Source organism: Protopterus annectens, chromosome 8.part0, assembly GCF_019279795.1.
Source record: "Protopterus annectens isolate FY-2018-M chromosome 8.part0, PAN1.0, whole genome shotgun sequence".
NCBI lineage: Eukaryota > Metazoa > Chordata > Ceratodontiformes > Protopteridae > Protopterus > Protopterus annectens.
Window position 1 is genome coordinate 1,926,533,994 of NC_056741.1, and position 18,258 is coordinate 1,926,552,251.

Genomic DNA, 18,258 nt, shown 5'->3' on the forward strand with positions numbered 1-18,258 from the left:
GCTAAATGATGATAGACATTTGAATTTGACATACTATCTGTAATATACTCTAAAGGAGAAGCCCATTTTGTTCAAGTATGGATTTTTATTTTTATTTATTTTTAACCCTTGATGCTGACTGGAATTTTTGTTTGCAAGGGTTTCATAAACTTGAGCAGTGTTTTATTATGTTATAGATATAACATATTACATCTTGAATTAGAAGGTGATTAACTCTATTTATTTCCCATCTTAGACCATTTTTGAAGATGTTAGTGGTTTTGGAGCTTGGCATCGTCGATGGTTTGTTCTCTCAAAAAGCTGCATCTCCTATTCTGTCTACTTTAATGGTGAAGATGATAAGGTAATATAGGAAGCTACCTACAAGACATATCAGTAACCTAGTCCGTTTTTACTATTACTGTTACCAGTGGGAGATGGCAAGGCAAACACAACAGTTCTTTTGTTTTTGTCTTGTTTGGAGGCTCAATCTGGAGAGAGTGACTATTCCAAGCAGTAATGTAAGAAAATATACCTCCTTACTATGGTTTGTTCTGCTGTTTTGTATACATCTGGAGCCAGGGAGAGGAGTTCAGAATACTTGACACTAGTTCCACTCCAGCATTTACTTACCTTAGGAGTTGCTTGTGGTATCATTTCTTGCAAGTTAATGATAACCTCCTAGAGAACAAGGTCTCTGGCTAGTGTCACAAGGTATGGGTGTTTGCTACTGCATGATCTTGGTGACTGGTGAGTGGATGCCTTTAATTCATTGCATAGGATTCACTTTTAGGACTCAGCAGCTACTTATGGCCCCTTTTCGGCCATTGCTGATCTCATTCATTTGACTGATGCCACAGACTTCTGGATAGCAAAAACTGTCCAAGAAAAATGTATTCTAAGGAGTATGTTACCCCTTCAGATGTACAGTGAATCATCTTGTTTGCAAATACTGACCAGTAGCAGCATAAGTGTAACTCTAAGGTCCATGTTACCAAGCTGCGTATGTGGACATCTTTTGTAAATACTCGAGGCTTCCTGCCAAATGGTGTCACGTAAGACAGCCACATTGAAAAAAATCTATGTTTTTGCACCCACTTTACAGTTTTTATATCACTTCTGTCTTGACCTTCAGTTTATTAACATTAGTCGTTTACGAATTTCTAAAAATGTTTATGTTCTGCAGCAAGTATAAAACTGTCTAGTGTAAGTTATTTACAAAAGTAATTTATTTTCCAGATAAATATGCAAAATACTGTATAATTACATGTACAGTTGATGCACTTTTTAAGTATGCAAAATATTTCTCAATACTGCTTTTGTGCCTAAGATGTTTCACTTCGCTTGGTACTCTTTGCCTACTTAGAAGCTCAAGAATATAACTATCAGAGATTCATTTGCAGTATTTCAAAAAAGAAAGCACCCTTTTGTTTGCATTTGTTGAATTTGTTTGTTTTTTCTAGAAGCCTGTTGGACGTATCAATCTTGCCAACTGTATCAGCAAGAAGATAGAACCTGTAAATCGAGAATTGTGTGCCCGTCCAAACACCTTTGAACTGATTACTGTCCGTCCACAGCAAGAAGATGACACAGAGACACTTGTGTCTCATTGTAAAGATGCCCTCTGTTACACTAAGTGAGTGGTATTCTTAAGATGCACTATTTTGTTTCACTGGCTTGTTTTTCAAGATGCACTATTTTGTTTCACTGGATTGTTTTTCAAGATGCACTATTTTGTTTCACTGGATTGTTTTTCAGTATTTTTCTTTTCAATACATCATTGACATTACAACTACTTAAATGTTTGTTAATCATCATTTATGCCAAAAAAGTATTTCCTTTACTGAAATTCTAGAGCTATTAATTTTGGTTTCTATAGCTATTTTCATGATTAAGTTAAGGATTTAATATTCCTTAATTTGCTGTGAAATATTTTACAAATTTTCCACTCACCATAATAACTTAAACACACAAGTCTAATAGTTCTTGTACTGTCATTAAGTTAAAGCAGCTAATGACATTATAGAAAGAGGAGGCAGTCCTACAAATTAAAAGTTGCTCAGAAATAACGTTAAAGAAAGGGGGAGGGGAAGTTCTAAGGAGTAAAGAAAAAGCCCCCCCCCCCCAAAAAAAAAAGCCCTTTTTGTTTTAGTCTTTTCTGGCCATTTAGTAATCTTGGTTTGCTATAAATTTTACAGAGCTTCATTGTCATACAGAACCTGTTGAGACATTTACAAATACTTCTGTCTGTGTTTCCAGGAGGGGAAATGATTGCACTTTTATTGTGATGTGCCAGGAGAAAAACAGAGCTAATTGTAGCTACCTGGCTTTCACAAATGTGAACAGTAGTGTTTGGTACAACCTTTGCATGAGGCATTGCTGACAAAGTGGGAGATATTTCAGAGGTCAGCAAAAATAATGTCCATTATTTGTTACTCTTGGAGTGGGTTCACCAAGTGTACTTCATTAAGCTGCTGTGTATTGTGCAGACCATTTCCTTAGTTGTACCTAAGGTCTGTTCAGATGTGCCAGAAAATGCTGAAAGCTTGGGGGGCAGAATTCCAGAGAGGGACTTGATGACCCAAAAAGAGCATTTTTAATCTGTTTACTTTAATAAAAGAAGCATAGATGTAGTATAAGCAGTATTTCATGTGAGCTGTAGTTGCATTAGGAATAATTCTGCAAAAAGGTCATATAAAATTACAAAATTAAGCTACTACCTTTCTTTACCCAATTCCAAGCCTGAGTGGGAGATGTACTTTTACATTAATGCATGCTCTTTCAATATATTGTCCACATGATAATCTGTATGCCAAGAACTTGGGAGACTATAGAATAGGCAGGGGGGGTTAACAGTTACTAATAAATAGCCTGGCTCCTGTGTGGTATTTTGGTATTGCAATTGAATTTGCTGAATAGCTGGGATCCTGTGGTTCGTCTGTTCCTGGCCATAGTCCTGGCAGTTCACTGTACGCTTTATATTGTGAATTTGGAAACAGCCATGCAACATACTGTTATTTCTAAATTCATAACCTGTTCTGTGGGCTGTGAGGATACTAGTCAGAAACAGACTGAAACCAGTCTGTGCTGCACACGTGTGCACACACACACTGATTTTTGCTGCATGTAAACATCTTCCATTATAGGAATGACTAGCTTTGATTAGTCAAACAAACCAGCTACAGAAACAATGCTATTATCACAGCTCCACTTGATGTAATTTATGAACGTCATATTGACAGTTGACACCAGCAAAATCATGACAGCAGTTGAAAGGACCTAAGATTTATCCAAACGTGCAATCAGCTGTTATGTAGTCAAACAGGGTAACACAACAGCAATATATTGAAAAGTACTGAATAGCAAAATACCCTTTTCCGGAATCCTAAGGCTATGTGTTCTTTTTATGGAATCACTGCTTGCTCTACAGTACACTTGTTTATGGGCTCTGTTTAATCAAGGATAAGTAGCTGTTTTGCGGCTTCCAGAACTTGGGTTTGTGTAAACCTTCTGTTATCTGTCCCTGATTTAGTCTGATCATAAACTAGTGACTTTTGCCGTTAGAATCTCTAGGTCTGAAGATGTCTATCTCAGAATTTAAGGAATTCAGTTTCATTCATTTCTGTGATGGTTTCAAGATTAATTTATTCTGGTACAGGCTCAGACAATGCATCATCTGGAAGGTACACAAAAGAATTTTATGCCCGTTTAGATAAATACCTACAAGATCTAATTATAATGAGAAGTTTAAAAGCAGTCCACCCTGGTGGTCCACTAACTGCATAATAAAAGAAAACACTCACTTTCATATTGAAAAATTGACTGCGAAATTTAAAAAAAAAAAAAGGAATGCTAAAGCGGTCTACAAACTGACGTTTAACATCTGAAGCTAAACACTGCTACAAATCCTCCTTCAGTTCCATAACAAAACTAAGAAATAACACCCCAAATTGCTCAGAAGTTACTCAGAACGACACCACCTACTCTTACCCAGTAGATATTGCCAACATGCTAGCTAACAAAATTGACTTTGAGCTTCCCTGTGGAAACAGCTATTTAAAGCCCACATCACCAGAGATCTCGTACTAAAGGTTCTCTCAAAGATTACAAATTCTCCATTGGGCTTGTAATATATTTGCTTAATAAACAGTATCGAGCAAGTCTCAGTGGATCTACTCCTTACATTATTTAATCTGAGTTTAGTCACTGCCTTCGTCCCTGAAATTTCTATCACGTCTTTGGCATCAGTACTGATCCTGGGATTTTCCAAACCATCAGCCTTATGAGTCTCATGCCATAACCATGGTGCAAATGATAGTTGACCTGATTGATTAGATTTTTGTATCATTAATCAAGACACAGCAGTTAACTTTAGAAGAGTAATACAATCTGGCACTCAACCTAGCTAAGGCCTTTGACAATATAACCCATGCTGGCATAGTTAAATGCATTAAAAATAGATCCCAATGTGGTAAGATGGATAGCAAATTGGTTAACGGAAATAACCCGTATGGTGCAGGTAGCAGGTGTCTTATCAGAGTGTGAAGGCAATCAGTGATCCAAAGGGCTCCATGCTGGGACTCTTCTTGTAATTTCTCTTGACCAAACATCAAACCAAGATCTGACTAACCAAGTTTACAGCCTGCAAACTGGGAGTCATTGTCAACTGGCATCCAAGCCACACAAGAACTTGCATGTGTAAAGATCTTATAATGTTAATTAACATCAGGCTTAAATTAAATGCTAAAATGTTTAACATAGTAGTATTTGGTAAACCATCCCTACCTGCAGTGTATGACATAAACAGTACCCCACTCCAAAACGAGAATGATGTTTGAGACTTTAGTACTTGGGTTGATAACTCCTCCTTTGATCATCACATAACAAAAGTCAGGAAGTCCTTTTAGCTAGTGCATCAAATCACAAGGGATTAAATTCCAGATCCAAAGAAATTGTCCCATTATATACAGCATTAATTTGGCCACCTATTGAACATTATGCCCCCTTTCAGATGTACCTTGTTAGACATATTAAAGAACTAGAAAGACCATAGAGGTTTCTAATTAAGATCACTGGCTTAAAACCCCCTAAGCTACCAGAAAAAACTGAAAGTACAGTCCTGTTTGAGGTTTTATGGACTCATGAGGGGAGATCTGTGCCTCACCCTCCAAGCCATTAGGGACCTGGTAGCCTACGATGTTTTGTATTTCCACAAATTGAATAGAGTTATAAATATAACAAGGGATCTGAACTTCAGCAGACGAATAAAACAAGGTGGAGAAGCAGTTTCACTACACACCACCTTCCCTACCTCTGGAATAGATTCCCACTGCAAAATAAGCAGAATGATGGGGTATCTTGTTTCAAACAGGAACTGAGCAATTGGATGAATCCTCAAAAATTTAACTCTGGCTTTATTAGCCTTGCCATCCTTGAGAGGAGGTTCCCTCTGACAGTGGGTACTAGCTAACCATAAATAGCTGCAAGGCTCAACTGCCTTCTGTTTCCTTTGATCCTAGGATCTACTGTACATATCACGAGGGAGCCATGGCTTGGTGGATGCTTGCATTAAATTTGTCAGTTATGCTATTGATGATAAAATTAGTAATTCTATCACAGGATGTGTCTACTCACAGGTATACTGCTATAGACAATTGGCAGGATCATCAAATCCATCATGACACATCTTTAGGACATGGCAGAAAATTGGAAGACCTGGCAAAAAATCAAAGATAGGGAAGATTTGCAGTTTCTTCACAGAAGGCTTCCCAGTTGAGAACTGAACTGGAGAACAAAGCACACTTAAGGCTCAGCTCTTCAAAAAAATTATGATCACAGCTATATAGTTCACCTTGTTGCTTTTAAACAGCACACTACCCCTAGACAAGCTATAGTGACCTTCTGTGCACATCTCTGAGGTCCGTAAGGAAATTTAAAGATATGACCACACCATCCCCAGCCCCCCCCCCCCCCCAGAGAGTTTACAGTGACCATCTAAACCTTAAATCAGGTATATGTGCCCTCCTTGACCTTCTAATTACTAACAGACCTCACCCTATCTTTTGCCTGAAATTGCATCCTTTCTCCTCCGTGACTATTGCCCCATATTACATTGTATCACTCCCTCTCTCAATCCACAGAGAAATCATTAAAGATTACCTTCTAACCAAAGTCATGAAACAGTACATCAAATCTAAGGACTCACCATCAATCCATGGACTACACATTCTACAATGTCCTGATTGAAATATAGCAGCTGCCATCTTAAGTACTCTGATAGAGCTACAAAGCAAACATTTACCTCCCATTACCCGATATCAAAAGTCCCGTTCCAAAAACTAGTTAAGCCCCAAACAGAAAGCTTTACTCAAGCTTGGGGATAAAGCCTGGATTACATGGAAAAAATCCCAGTCCTTTGTAGGCCAAAAAAGATTTCATCATATGTATCCTATCCTTAACTAAACTTTCACATTGAAAACAGAACCAACAAAATAATGGTAGCTCAAGCAAGTAACTAAGCTGATGTTATGCTATAAAGAGCAACAAAATATGGTTAATATTAGGTTTAGTCAAACTAAATGTACTCATCCCTGTTATAAATATAGCTTTTGTCAGCATCTTTTTAATAAAGAATTTTTAATTTCTACATTTGCTGAATGTGATAGCACAATATAAACTACATTTTCACTATATGGAACCTGTCCAGCATTCTATATAGACAAAACAAATGTAAAGAAAGGATATGTTGGCAGCTGTGTGATGATAGAGAAAAAAATAAAGTAAATGCATTATATAAAAATGTTAAAAGGAAGCCAAAAGGCATATCTTTTAAATTTGCACTTTTACAAGTTGTAAATAATTAAGAGGAAGTGATATAATGGTTCAGACAGAAGATTATATATGGATATGTATGTTTTGGGCAAATATACTCCTGGGTCTGAATGAGGCTATATCTGTCAAACCAGTATTAAAATGTAGATGCCTTAAATGAATTTCATTGGTGTATTTATGGCAAGTGACTTTTTATAAATTGATATATACTGGATGCAATGTCTTACTCAGGAGCAGCCCAGCAGCACTGCCTGGAGTAGCAACTTGCTCAGAGTCACAAAATAGACAAAAGAAAGCTAAGAGAATCAAACCTTGCACTACAGGAAACATTAACAGCTTGTAAGTTTACTCGTCTGCACTAAATGTCAGACAAACTGTTGTAGCCCTACACAGTGTATTTTGCCCATGTGCTTGCAAAAGTGTACTCAAGTTTATTCAAGCAAGAAACATCTTGATTTATCACTTATGACATAGGCAACCATACATTTATATAGATGAAAGCAAACCATATTGACATATTTTCAGTTGCAAACATTGTACATCACTTATCTGTCCAGTCATTGTCAGACAAGCATCACAAATCTCATTCAGTTCCTGCCTTCCCTTAAACCTCATTCCTCTGCCAAAACAGGCATGTATTGTTCCCATAATTCCCATTTTTTCTATGTCATTAGCTCCTACCCTTTTCTAAAAATATCACTTCCAGTTGTTTTATCTCTGTTGTTATATTTGTTATGTCTAGTACAGTTGGCTCAGACCTGGATTTCCATTTTCTAGTAATTGCTTTTTTTGGCAGACACGCAAATTAAACTTAAGGCCTTACTATGCCTAGGCAGTTCCAATTCTGTTTCATAGCTCAGAAAATCATTTCCTTATTTACACCAATTTGCTTACCCAGTATTTCTGTTAGACTAGTGCGGGGAATTTTTTAAAGTCTACAAAATCATTACATTCCTAAAAATATGTTCCCAATTTTACCTCTTTCTTCCCCATCACACTTCTAATATTTGCTGTCTACCTGAGGAAAAAAAATCTTTTGTAGTCTGCTTGGGGTATAAAAATACCTATGCAAACACTTCAAGCAAAGATCCTAAATCTTCTAGACTGGGTTGTATATTTGGGAGCCATACATATGTCCTCCCATTTTTCCCTTGTGAATTGCTTATCCAATCTCTCTTCCACTCCCTTCTAACCTACTCTGATTTTTATAGTTATCATGCAATACATTATATGCCCTACTAATCGTCCCCTTTTTAACATCAGCTTCTGTTCTAGATTCTGCTAAAAACTCAGTGCTGGTCTTTTGCTTACAATCCCCCTATTTCTTTCTCTTTGCCTATACACTGATATCAATCCTTGATAGGGAAGGTAGTCTCTAGCCTGCAGTTCAAATTAATTCTTGGTCTCTTCCCATTCTGTTACCTTTCCCTCTCTGCTTATTTGCCCTCAATACCTTGGTTCCTTTGCCAATTTTCTTCAGTACATTCCAGCCTCCTCTTGCCTATTCTCTGTACCTCTAATTGCACTCATCCCTATTTGCAGAATCTCTTTTCTCCATTCCCATGTTGGCTTAGTTCTTGAAATACTTTATGCTAATCTGAGTATAATCTGTATGGTTATTCTTCTTGAGGATCTACATCCAAAATCCCAGTCCACCTTGTTTCTTGAGCTTTCCCTTGTATCATCATCATCCTTTTACACTTTGAATTATTGCTTTCTGCTTGTTCTATGTATAGGAGCCTTAACTACTGTGTAGCTCTGAAATACCCCTTCATATCAGGTAATCCCAAACCATCTTGTTCTAGTGGAAAGATCAGCTTTTCCCACTTGACTCTTGCTGTCTTCACCTCCCATATAAAATCCTTCAACTCTGTATAAATTGATATCCACAACTTCTCCTCCGGTTGATTAAAAATATGCCTGATGTGTGTTTAAAACTAAAGGAACTAAAATATTGTGACTCTTTGTATCTTGTTATCCATATCCATAAAACAGAGCTTCCAATTTCTCAGTTTTTGTATTATCTTTTGTTTAATCTCTTCCCACATATCTTTAGCTGACATAACATACTCCTTTTTAATACATATGCCCAAGTACTTTATCATACCCCCCCTAAATATTGGTACTACTGAACTAATTTGTCTGTGGGTACATAGTTTACTGCTATTGTCTTGTTTTAACTTCATTAATTTTGTATCATGAAAAGACTTGAAACTGTCTCTAAATATTCCACAACGCTGAAATGTCTTTTTCTGGCTTTATCAGGTATAAAATATCATATTCAAGTAAAGCCAACTTTTCTTGAATACCAAACCAGTTATATCCTTTAATATAAATCCCTTATTTTCTTTGCCAATGGTTTAAAGTATAATGCAAATAAAAGGAAAGAGAGCACCCCTGCCTAGTTTCCTTGCTGAAAGTAAACTTACCAAAGAGGAAACCCCACCCCCAGTTTAATTATAGCCTCTGATCCCTCGTATATCCTCTTAATCATCCTTAACATTTTATCAGGAATGCAAATACCTCCATTGCCCTACTCATAAAATCACAGCTTACTCTTTCAAATGCTTTCTGTGCATCAAGATCCATCACCAACAGCAGTATTTTCTTACATTATGCTTCCCTCTGGATCATCAGTGTTCTGTTAATGCTGTCAAATGTTTATCTCCCCTCCACAAAACCACACTGATCCATATCTATCATTTTTGGCATCACCTTTGCCATTCTTTTAGCCATTATAGACACTTTATAATCATGGTTTAGAATCTAAAGGGGCCTACATGAAGCTGGATTTGAATGGTCTTTGCCATCTTTAGGTATTATAGACACCACCACTTTATTCCTGGAAGTTGGTGCTTTTCCACCTTTTAAAATACCATTAAACAAAACCTTCCAGTTCTGTATCACTTTCTTCCCTCTTAGATTCCAAACTTCCACAGGAAAACCATCTATTTCTCGGGAACCTTCCTGTAGATTGTCTATATACATCTCCATTTTTATCTCATCTCCTCCTATCATAATTGTTAGTAATTGAGCCTCATCCACCTCTAACCTTGGCATATTTAACTCTTCCATAAACATTTTCATTTGTACTTTCTTGATTTCCACATTTCTTTGCTTTTTACTGATTTTCATAAAATTTCTGAAATGTGCAATATCTTTACAGGTTCTGTTTTTTTTTTTTTTTTTTAGGCTCCCTAAGCTTGGCAACAGCCCTTTCTACTTCTGTTGCCTGAGCTGCCTGTTCTAAGTTGTTTGTGCTCTGGTGTTCTTATTAAAAAAAAAAAAAAAAAAAGTTGCTTAACAGCAATCTTTCTAAACTTGTGCATACTATCGGGGTAATCCCTTATTTTCTGTTTAGCATTCTGCAATTGCACCTCCTCCTCCTCCTCTGTGAGATTCCCCCTATTCTGCAATAATTTAACCTTTGTCAGACCTCTAAATAATTTACTTCTTCGCCATATCTTTTACTTTTATTTCTAGCCTATTTTTAAACTCTACTTTAGTTTTATTCCACTCCCTAACTATATGTTTTAACTAGAAACATCCTTATTAAATTATCAGGTATGACATAGGCAATTGTACATTTATATAAATGAAAACAAACCATATTAACATAATTGTAGTTGCAAACATTATACATCACTATTTTGAAAATAAATTTCTACCTTCTCCAAAATTTCTACTACCCATTCCTTAAATTCCACTCTCTCTAGCAGGTGGTAAAGTGCCAGTATCTCATTTTTATTTCGTTACCCTGCATTTTTATTTTAGTTATTGGTGTGTAATCTGAAGTAATTATTAGATGCCTATAAAAACTTTCATTTATACACATTCCTGTGAAGTATAAATTCTGTCTAGCCTAGCCCAGTTTTTGTACCTTGGAGAATAATATGTAAATTCTCTCTGAACTCCTACTGAATTCACAATTATTTTCATAAATATCTTCAAAAATCTACCCTGTTTTGTTAAATTTTCCCTACTAGGCCCCCCAGATAATCCTCTCTAGTGCAAATCAAATTCCATTCCCCCATTTATAAGTAGTAATCCCTGCTGAAAGCTGATTATTTCTCCCAGAATTTTCTTAAGCTCCATTGTAGCAGTTTTAGGTGGAATATAAATACATGCCATGGTAATCCTCATCCCTTGCCACTGGTCCCTTAGTACTTCAGATCTACCATTATTATCTTATTTCTTCTATCACTATTTGAGCTCCTCTCACAATTAATATAAGTGCTCCCTTTTTCTTTGTCCCAGATGTTCCACCGAATGACCATCCTGAAATCCTTTATCAAATTCACATGCTCAATTCTTTCCAGATGTGTTTCCTGTAACAGCTAGTTCACTCTATTTTTAATATAGTTCACTACTTTCTTTTTTTGTATAGATCTGTGTGACCGTTCACATTTAAAGTTAACATGCAAAGCGTAACCTGTTATGTGTAACACTTTAAATGTCTATTTTCAGCTTTTATGTTGCATGCATATACTAATGTTTAGCAGATGTTTCTTTTGTACAGTAGTTTTGGGTGGCCTGCAGTTGCAACAAAAGTGCTGATGTTTTGTCTTTGCACAAAGGTGGATTTGAGTTTGAAATGTTTACCCAAGGTGCTGGCCATTGTAAAGGATGCTGTGCAGGTGGAGGTTCTTCACTTCCTTCTTCTTCCTGACTGACTTCTTGAGGCCTTTTCAACATATTCCATGTTAGTGTTCCAGGAGTGGGTTCTTCTCTGTTGGAATCTTTGGAGAGTTTCATGCAGTGGGAGGATGCCTCTAATTCTATTCTTAGTATATTGCTGTCACTGGCATGGAATTTCTTGCTGGTCATTTCTACCCCATGAGAGGGTCAGAAGAGTCAAGTGTTTGGCTGATTTAACTACACAACAGAGGGTCCAGATGTCAGTGGTACAGCAGTAGCATTGTCGCCTCACAGCAAGAGGTTCTCTGGTTCGATTCTCGGCTGGAGTGCTTTCTGAGCAGAGTCTGCATGTCTTCCCCGCATTTGTGTGGGTTTCCTCCCACATTACAAAAACATGCAACTGGAGCGTTTCTCCCCAGGCCTGTGCTGAAAATTGGCTTCATTCCAAGTTGACTTTCCTGGTGAGAAATGTTAAAATATTTTCTTGACTTGAGGAAAGCTAAAGTATTCACAATCCCTTCTGTCTCTGAGTATGCAGATATTGCTTTGGGCAGTATTCACTGCCTACCAAGTCAACAAGATCTTTTCAGTGAGCATGATTTGAACCTTGTTGTAGGATTCTGGAATTTTGGACAGCTCCATCTATTTCATTGTGTCTTTCACTGCTGCAAGAGGACCCTTCCTAGATTCTGATGATGGATATTTATTTCATTAAACACTCAGGAGCCCATCTCAGTTCAAAAGAGATTTCCATTGGAGGGAGGGATACACATAAGTCAGATGGACTTGAGCAGTCCTGTGTGCAGTGAGGCTTTGGAGGATGTTCTGAATCTGGGGCTTCTCTCCAAAAAAGCTCAGTTAGTTTAATCTAAAGCATTTTAGCCAAACTAAATCAATACCTCAAACAAAAAATGATCCCAGAATGCACCTGCTAAAGCATTTACAAGGCAGTGCCAGTCTGTGTACTGTAATAATCATAACAATAATCATACTCGTAGACCGCTCCGACCTGCAAGAAGGAAAAACAGGTTGGGTCCGCAACGAATTTATAGGCATCCATCCAATCACCAAGGTTTACCTTTAAGGAAGTGGAGGGTATCACAACATTCTTTATGTAAGAGAAAAAGTATTCCAGAAACTGGGGAAGTATGAAGTGGCAGCAGTTTGCAAAATTAATGAAACCAAAGAGGTGTTCACACCCAAAAGTTGCTTTATCAAGTAACAGTGGTGTACCAACTGATTTTATAGTAAAATTGTCACATGATTGTTATGATATTCAATTAAACATTTGCAACCATGTTTTATAAAACAAATGGCAGCTATAATAAATTATCTGTATAAAATATTTTACATCTGCTGTCAGTATTTATTTATTTACATAATGTGCTAACTCCCGTCTTTTGAGCTCAAGCTTCAGAGAAACATTTATTCAGACCTAGTGTGATCAGCTTTTACACAGTGTTATCCAGTTAAATCATAACAATTCTGTATAATTAACCAAATCCCATCCTGTTTGTAATGAAAGACAATTTCAGCAACATGAAATTTAAAATTGTTCTTGTCCTCCTCTTGCGAAAAGTATTTGTATAGAACATTGGTTCTAATGTTTTAAATGCAGAGGTATATTACAGTACATATCACATGCAAAGCATTTACAGCAAAATGTTACATGAATTGCACATTCAGCATAGAAAATAGCTTTAAAACATTTATTTATAGGATTGACAAAACCTTGTGAAGCATTTAACACTATAAAATACACACTTGAGACACGCAAAGGTACCTTTTTACAGTCTATTCAGTTTAGTTTTTACAACACATCTGTTTTAAATTTGTTGATGTTTTTAAAGATATAACCACCATCTATAATTTTTCATTGAAATGTCTGCAATATTTTCACCTCTTTTCAATGATATTGAGTATTCCTAAGAACCTGTCATGTATAATTTATTATTTTTTTTGTCTGTTTACTGATGGAGTACAACTGTATCATACCCATTTTCAGTGGAGAAAAGCTCCATTTGTTTGCATTGCATTGTACTTCCAGTTAAACACAGCGTTGTTACATTTCTATTTACATTTGTACACATACAGTAGTTACATTTATGCGTTCTAAGATTTTACAGAGGTAGAAGATACTAAAGAGAAAGCCAACATGCAACTTACTAGATTGTACAGGCAGCAGTTGTGTATAAAAAGTTGTCATTTCAGTGAGAGATTGAGAGTATTCTGTTTAAGGAGAGTATTTGGAGAGTTTTGTCTGGTGAGCACAAAGTCTTAACCTGGTGATGAGCATGTGCAGGACTGGGACTGGTTAAAATGTTGTTTAAGCAGTGCTTTAAAACTATTGAATTTGTTGGAGGGTTTTTATCTGTACGGGAATACTATTCCAGAATTTAGTACTGTGTTGGGAGTACAGCATGTATCCTGCAACATTATTTTACTTAATTGTGAGTAGTAAGAATTTGTTAGTAGAATGGCCTTGCTAGACAGTATTGTAGTAATATGTTTTGTAGTGCAAGGCATTTTTCTGGATGAAGAATGAGTTTTTGTGCTATAGTTAGTTGTGAATAGGTTAGGTAGCTTTGCAGTTCAAGCCAGTTTAATTGCTTTAAGCTATGACAATGGTGGGTCCTTTAAGGGAAATTGGTGAGAAATTTAGATATTTTTTTGCAGCAGGAAGCATGTTTTTTAGGATAGGTGTAGTGTATAAGAGAGTTGACAATAAGAAGGTGGCTAGAGTTTCCATGCAGTATCTATAAGGAATGCATTGATCCTATAAAGGGAGCCTAGTTTCTGGTGTGTAGATTTTATCGTGTGTACTATATGCTGGTCATATTCATCTATTAAGTTTACTGTGAAATACCGTTTCATTGACAGTATTATCTGTTGACTTTAGGATAAAAGGTTGCTTTTGATTTTGGCAAGTTTTTGAGGTAAAACACATTACCTTAGTTTCCTTGGGTTTTAGTATTAGGTTTGATTTCTTTGATTCCAGGTTTCTGCAGTGGAGAAATATTTTTGGGTAATGTCTTGACGCTTATTTATTGTTGAGGCCGCACATATTAATGCTGAGTCATCTGCTTACTGAACTAAACTAGTATGGTGAGTGGAGGTCATTAATAAATATATTAAATAGAAGAGGACCCAGGGTAGAGCCCCAAGGGACACCTGTAGTAACCGGTTAAAAGGAGGAGGCTTTTTGCCATTTAATGGTTTGCTGCCTTCCAAATAGGTAACTCAGAAATCCTGCAAGGAGTATTGTGAAAGTCCTATTGAGGAGAGTTGAATGAGTTGTTTCCAGTCCAAGACAGTATCAAATGCCTTTGACATGTCTAAGAACATGACGGATACAAGCAGATCATTGTTTCTATGCTGCTTTTCTTATATTTGAAAAATGTAGTAGAGCAGCAGTGAATGCTGTGCTGGGGTCTAAAGCCATGTTGTGTTTCTGAGAGCAGGTTATATGAGGTTACATATTGCATCAGCTGTATATGGATGCATTTCTCTAATATTTTGGAGAGGGGGAGAGAATCGCTATTAGTCTGTAGTTATTAAACACTGTAGATGTGCCGTCTTTGTGCAGGGATAGGATGTAGGATTTTTTCCACAGTGGTGGGATGCATCTTTCTGCTATGGACCTATTAATTAGTATGGATACAGGGAAGACTGACTGCTAATGCCATTTTTAGGTAGTCTGGTGGTAGTTGGTTTTCAGTTTAAGGAGCAACTTCATTGAGTAAGGTGGGGTACAAGACTAAAATTGAAGAGCTGTGGGTAGTTTTTGTTTGACAGGAGTAGAGATGGGGCAGATGTATTAGTGTCAGAGTAATATTTATTGTACAAAGTAGAAATTAAACTGTGTGGGGGATAGTCTGTCGTATTGTCTGATTTTGGAGAGGGAGTGGTGGCCTTGCCACGGTGGAATAGTTTGTGATCACCAAAATAGTTTTAGGTTGTTTTGATTGTCTTGTATGTTAGTATAGTATGTTTGCTTGTCCTGTTTGACATGGCATTTTTCAAGTTTTCTAAGATGTCTAAATTGGCTGGAAGGCGTTTTGAGTTCTATTTTTATACCAATTTTTCCAGGCTTTATCCCTTTTTATCATGATTTTTTTTTTTGTCAGCCATGGTGCAGGGATGGACTTTACTCTTTCTATGTAATGGTGCTAGATTATTTAAGGTCTGTAAGAATGTTGTTCGTGTTCTACAACAGTATCTAGTGGTATTGTTCTAAGTACATTCCAGTTGTATTGTATGTGTTTTCATTGAAAATGTCTTTGCTGAAATTGGTTGCATTTCATATTTGATTATAGAAAATGTTTATCTGGGTTATGGTGAGTTCTAATGGCATATGTTGGTACGTGGTCACTTATGCTAACAGGCAGCCTACTTTTGTCAATTTGTCTTGTTTGTAAGAATCCAGTCTAATGTTGAGTGTCTCCTTGAAGATTTATTGATTCTAGTAGGTTTGGTTATTTATTGTTTGAAGTTGTATAAATATATGGATTCAGTGGGAGTGGTGAAATTTGAGATGCTAGGCTGTATTTTTCTCCAAGTGTTGTAGTTTCCAATACAGGATGTTTTTAGCAGTGTCAATGTTATTCCCTGTTGGCATATATATTGCTGTTAAACATATAGTTTTCCTATTAATTTTTAGGAGTGTTAGAAGTTCACATTGTTAAATGTGGGTATTTCCTGTGGGGGTAAGCTGATAGGGGATTTTTGTAGATGATTGCTACACCCACCTGCACACTTGTTTTGTCTGTCATGCCTGAGTATATTGTATCCTGGGGTGTGATCTCGTTAGCTTTTATTTCTTTACTTAACCAGGCTTCAGTAGCCATGAATATATTAGGAATGTATGTGAAAAGGTAGGCTGTATGTCATGGATTTTATTGCACATACTTGGGTTCAAGTTTTGTAAGGTGAGCTTGGGTTCTGTTTTTTGTTGAGAGGTATTAGGTGACTGGTCTTTTTTGTGGTTGGGAGTGATTATTTTATGAACTGTGGGACCTGTGTTTGGGATGATATCTCTGCTAACATTTTGAACTGATATTTTACAGACTGAAGAGTGTGGCCAGTTATATTTTGGTCTTGGTTTGGTATTTGATCATAAATGTGGATACTTAGTTTTAAAATATTTACAGATATATATATATATATATATATAAACATCTGGATCGATCGCCCAACCACATAAGACAAGAATTTAATTTACCTAAAAATTACCTGATTATTCTTAGATTAGAGAATTTACTATAAGTTACCTCCAAAACTTTAAACTGGATGAAGAGACTATAAATAAATGCTCTGAGTTGTGGCAAGCTCTCCAACAGGATATTAAATGTATAACAGCAACGAATAAATTAATTAAAGAACTTAAATTTCGAGGTAAAGTTTTGTTATCAAATTATTGGGAAGAGAAAATATTATTGACAGATAAAAGTAATATGTTAAAGGCAATTGAATTGACTATTAAAGCTACTTCTCTTCAAAAACTGTTATATACCCAGCTGATGATTTGGAATAATGCATATTATACACGCCTTGTCCTGCATAAATTTAATTCTAAAAACTCTGCAACATGTCCATACTGCAAAACTCAACCGGCTGATCATCTTCATATGTTCTGGAGCTGTAAGTGTATATACAAACTGTGGAATTCCCTTAAAATTCAACTTCAGAAAGTGGGCTACCAAAGTACAACACTGTCTTGGAAATTTATGATTTTGCATATTCCCCCGAAGGAACTTACCAGATCACAGAGTATAGTTCATATTAATATTTTCTTACTAATGAAGATTTATATAGCTTCAAATTGGCTAGACCCAACTAAAACATCATGGCAAAACTTCAGAGTGTTGGCGACAAAACATATACTAGCTCATAAACTACTTTTAAATTCACATAGTAAGGGTATCACTAATCCAAAAATTTGGGAACAGATATTTAATATTATATTAGCATAAAACTTTTGAATTGAAGGTAGTAATAATCATTGCTATACTTGGAGAGAAATGTGTAATCAAACTGTTCAATATTGGAAACTTACTAATTATTCTTATGTTTTTCTTATATTTCTAATGTCTTATATGGAAGCATTCTTGTAAATATTGTATATTGTTTGGTGTGATTGTTACAGTGTTAGTAGTTTGTATTTTATAATTTTGTATGAAAAGTATATAACAATAAAGATTTATTATGGAAAAAAATATATTTACAGATAAATCAGATGTGGTTTGTTTGTAGGGGTGCAGCATTATGAAGAAAGTCAGGTTGGGTAGATGTTGATATTCTCTGAGAGGATTGGTTGAAGACCTACATATCTGAAGGTGGTGGATTTGATTATTGGCAATGAAGGCTTGTAGAGTGCGGAGGAATAGTAAAATGATGCGACTTAGGGGTATCTTAAGTTCGGTTTTATCTTTGTTATAAATTAGGATTAGAAATTGTTAGGAGGGTACTGGGTTGGTTGTAGAGGTGTAATGTGATAGTTGTAGGGACGAGGAGAGGGACAGTTTGAGAGAAAGTCTTGTGTGGTAAACTAGAGTGGGTGTTACTATTGGAAGTAATTCTGTTCATTTTTTTTTTCTTCTGGAGAGAACCAATGGTATTGGTTTGAGAAATATGTGGATAGTTCTATGGAAGTATAAAGGTAGAGTTAGAGGGTGTGTGTGGGAATTGGGGGTAGGTTAGGGGAGCGGAGTGAGCCTGAACATTAGCAAAGGCGAACAAAACAGTTTGTTCTACTCTCTCCTTGCTAAGTTTTCAATCTGTGACTAAACTTAAACAGCCAAATATCTGCTG

The 18,258-nt window shown here is 36.3% G+C and overlaps 1 protein-coding gene across 4 annotated transcripts in view; it reads left to right on the forward strand.

Moving 5' to 3' along the window:
- LOC122809727 (anillin-like) overlaps nt 1-18,258 on the forward strand; it is a 1,124,352-nt gene that overhangs the window by 1,093,533 nt on the left and 12,561 nt on the right. For 3 of the 4 annotated variants that reach the window (XM_044081431.1, XM_044081432.1, XM_044081434.1), the window contains 2 exons: nt 236-343; nt 1,443-1,615. In XM_044081431.1, coding sequence (XP_043937366.1) covers nt 236-343; nt 1,443-1,615 — 281 coding nt within the window. The remainder of the gene's footprint in view (nt 1-235; nt 344-1,442; nt 1,616-18,258) is intronic. The other variant, XM_044081433.1, reaches the window with a different exon arrangement.